Here is a 2,893-nt window from a genome sequence, read left to right on the forward strand (position 1 = left end):
GGGGGGGGGGGGCAGATTCTTATCTCCAGTTAACTACTAGAAAACCGGAAGTGGCTCTGTGGCTCAAAGTGGTAGAGCAATAGCCTTGAGCTGAAGAGCTCAGGGACAGTGCCAGGCTCACAGTTCAAGCCCCACAACCAACAACAAAAAAATTAAACTATTTTTATTTAAAAATGATCAAAACAACTGTCATACTATCTAAATATTTCATCATCTAAATATTTACCATTTCCTGAAAGATCCAATAAAATAGACAAAGAGCTGAAGTTTATCTTACATTAAAATGCATAGCTTTAAGTCCTATTGGACATGGAATAATTATTAGTGTAGTCTTCTAGTCAAGCATGGAAATTGCTAATATCTGCCCTTGAAGGAAATGAACTGTGCAAAAAATTTCAAGCAAACATGATCCAACTGTTCACACAAAGGCAAGGTTACATAAGAAATGCATTGTGCATCTATCCAAATTTCCCCTCAAATTGCCCCCAGATCAGCATGTACTTCACCTCTTTTCCACCAATTAAAATCATAAACAGATATTTTCAACAAAGGAGGATCAGGACTGAAGTGCGTCCTCCACAGATGGCCAACATCACATGTCACAGTAATGGCCCAACTCATCTCCAGGATGCTGTATAAAAACAGCAAGACTGGGAGCACTGAAGCTCTATTGCTCTTTGTTTAAGACTACAACTTGTCAAGATGGATTTTCTTCATCGGAATGGAGTGCTTGTTATTCAGCACTTGCAGAAGGACTACCGAGCCTACTATGATTTTCTAAATTTTATGTCCAATGTTGGAGATCCGAGGAATATTTTTTCTATTTATTTCCCACTTTGGTTTCAACTTAATCAGACAGTAGGAACCAAGATGATATGGGTAGCAGTCATTGGAGATTGGTTCAATCTTATATTTAAATGGTAAGACATCTGTTTTCTTTCACTATTTTTCTTAAAACTTACTCTTAAATTTATAACTTTAGCACAATGATCATATACAAGGTATGTATACCCCAGCTAAGAGAATCTTTCAAATGTACCTGTTACTTACCTGGAAACATCATATTCATTAGTAGAACCTACAAAAAAGCAGAGAATTGTGTACATTGAGGAATAAGTGATTTCCAAACTGTGTAATACATACTCTGTGATTAACCAAGAAGTTAAAGGAACAGTACCATAACAAATAGACTGACAGTTCTAGGGGCCACTTTGGAATTCCAAATCTAAGCACTCAAAGTACCTAAAGACTTCTTAAAAAGAAAAACATTTCTGTGTTTATGAAAGATGAGGCTGCGTAAATCCCCAGCACTACCATCTTCAGTAATAAGACACATAAATAGAAGTTCTTTGGATCTTTCCCCCCACTAACACTCTGCTTGAACTTTTGTAGGAAAGAGTAGCTAGCCTCCAACAAAGTAGTCGTTATGTATTTAAATATATATGAATATTTCTATTTCTTTAAATACAGGATATTATTTGGTCATCGTCCATATTGGTGGATCCAAGAAACTCAGATTTACCCAAATCACTCTGGCCCCTGTCTTGAGCAGTTCCCCACAACATGTGAAACAGGACCAGGTAAGCAATTCAAGAAGTCTCATACTGAAGTTATCCCAACAGAAACTCACTATGTATGGTTATCACCTAATAACAGATGCATTGTGTAGGTTATCAAAGAAAATGTCCTGGGTTGGACAAGGAGGCAAAATGCCTAAGCATCAAAAGTGCTAATGATAAAGAAGTTTTATAAATAATCAAATTCTATTTTGCTGTTTGAGAAGGGGAAGCCTGTGAGAGTACTTTCTAAATGATTTTTTATTTGGGCATTTACTTTTTGGAAGAAATAAAAAAAACAATTAGCTAGAACAAATTCTTACAGAATTATGAGGGAGAATGATGGAAAGAATGTCATTGATCAGGATGCATTGTATTCATAATTTGAGATTCGAACTGAAATCCCTTTGCACAACTACATCATCACCATCATCACCATCATCATAATAGATGCTAGAAAGAGGGATGAATAGTCCTATAAGAAAAGTAAAGGCTTCTCAATGGTACTATGCTAGTAAAGACAGTTGCTAACTTTAGAACTATTTATTAACTTTTTTCCTTTTCTCTCTTGCATGTATAAATCGTCTTCTTTGGCTACATCTTACTTGTTTGTATGATTCTGAGTAAGTGTAACTTTTTTATTGTGGAAGTTGGATTCAATCCTGTAAAATTGAGAGGTTTAAAAATACATAATAAAAAGTTACATGTGGTTATCATTAATAAGAATGTGTTCCATGGTACCTCACTGGTTTGTTACATAGCATAAAATTATTGCCATGAGATACTGTTTGAAACTAGCCCTACATATATGAGTTCCTAATCAGTTTTCTGAATGTTTTTTTGCTCATATAAATTTATGCCTACATCTGTCATATCATTTATCATACCATACTACAATTAATTCTTTATGTATTTTGGTTTTTCTAGACTTCATCAGAACAGGGATAATGTGTATTTTATCTTTGTGAAACCAAAGTGTTTTTACATGAATTAGATAGAATGGATGAATAACCTTGGAGACAAATGGTATGGTTGTTTGGTCTGTCCTGGCACTTCCTGGCATTTGTTCCATCTTAGGGGGCATTTTCAGTGGAGTGGAGAAACAAGAGATGGAGGAGGCAGCAGAGAGTCTGCTTAGAGATAAGAAATAGGTGTGTTGTTGTTTAACCAAACAAGAGATTGGTGCTGTGTTTTTTTTAATCTGATCTTTAACCAGAATAAAAAAGCAAGAAGAATATCAAAATAAAGTTATTGAAATAAAAATTATTATTTTTGGGGGGGGGGGTCCGGTCGTGGGGCCTGAACTCTGGGCCTGGGCGCTGTCCCTCAGCTCTTCA

The 2,893-nt window shown here is 35.7% G+C and overlaps 1 protein-coding gene across 1 annotated transcript; it reads left to right on the plus strand.

The window, feature by feature from the left end:
- Positions 1-702: 702 nt before the first annotated feature.
- LOC106002348 (glucose-6-phosphatase 2-like) lies at positions 703-1,580 on the plus strand (the record flags this gene model as incomplete). Its single annotated transcript, XM_013037239.1, has 2 exons — positions 703-920; positions 1,471-1,580. Coding segments are annotated over exons 1-2 (328 nt in total), but the record flags the coding sequence as incomplete, so codon positions are not given.
- Positions 1,581-2,893: the final 1,313 nt, after the last annotated feature.

The sequence above is a fragment of the Dipodomys ordii genome, unplaced genomic scaffold (genome assembly GCF_000151885.1).
Source record: "Dipodomys ordii isolate 6190 unplaced genomic scaffold, Dord_2.0 Scaffold7998, whole genome shotgun sequence".
Taxonomy (NCBI): Eukaryota; Metazoa; Chordata; class Mammalia; order Rodentia; family Heteromyidae; genus Dipodomys; species Dipodomys ordii.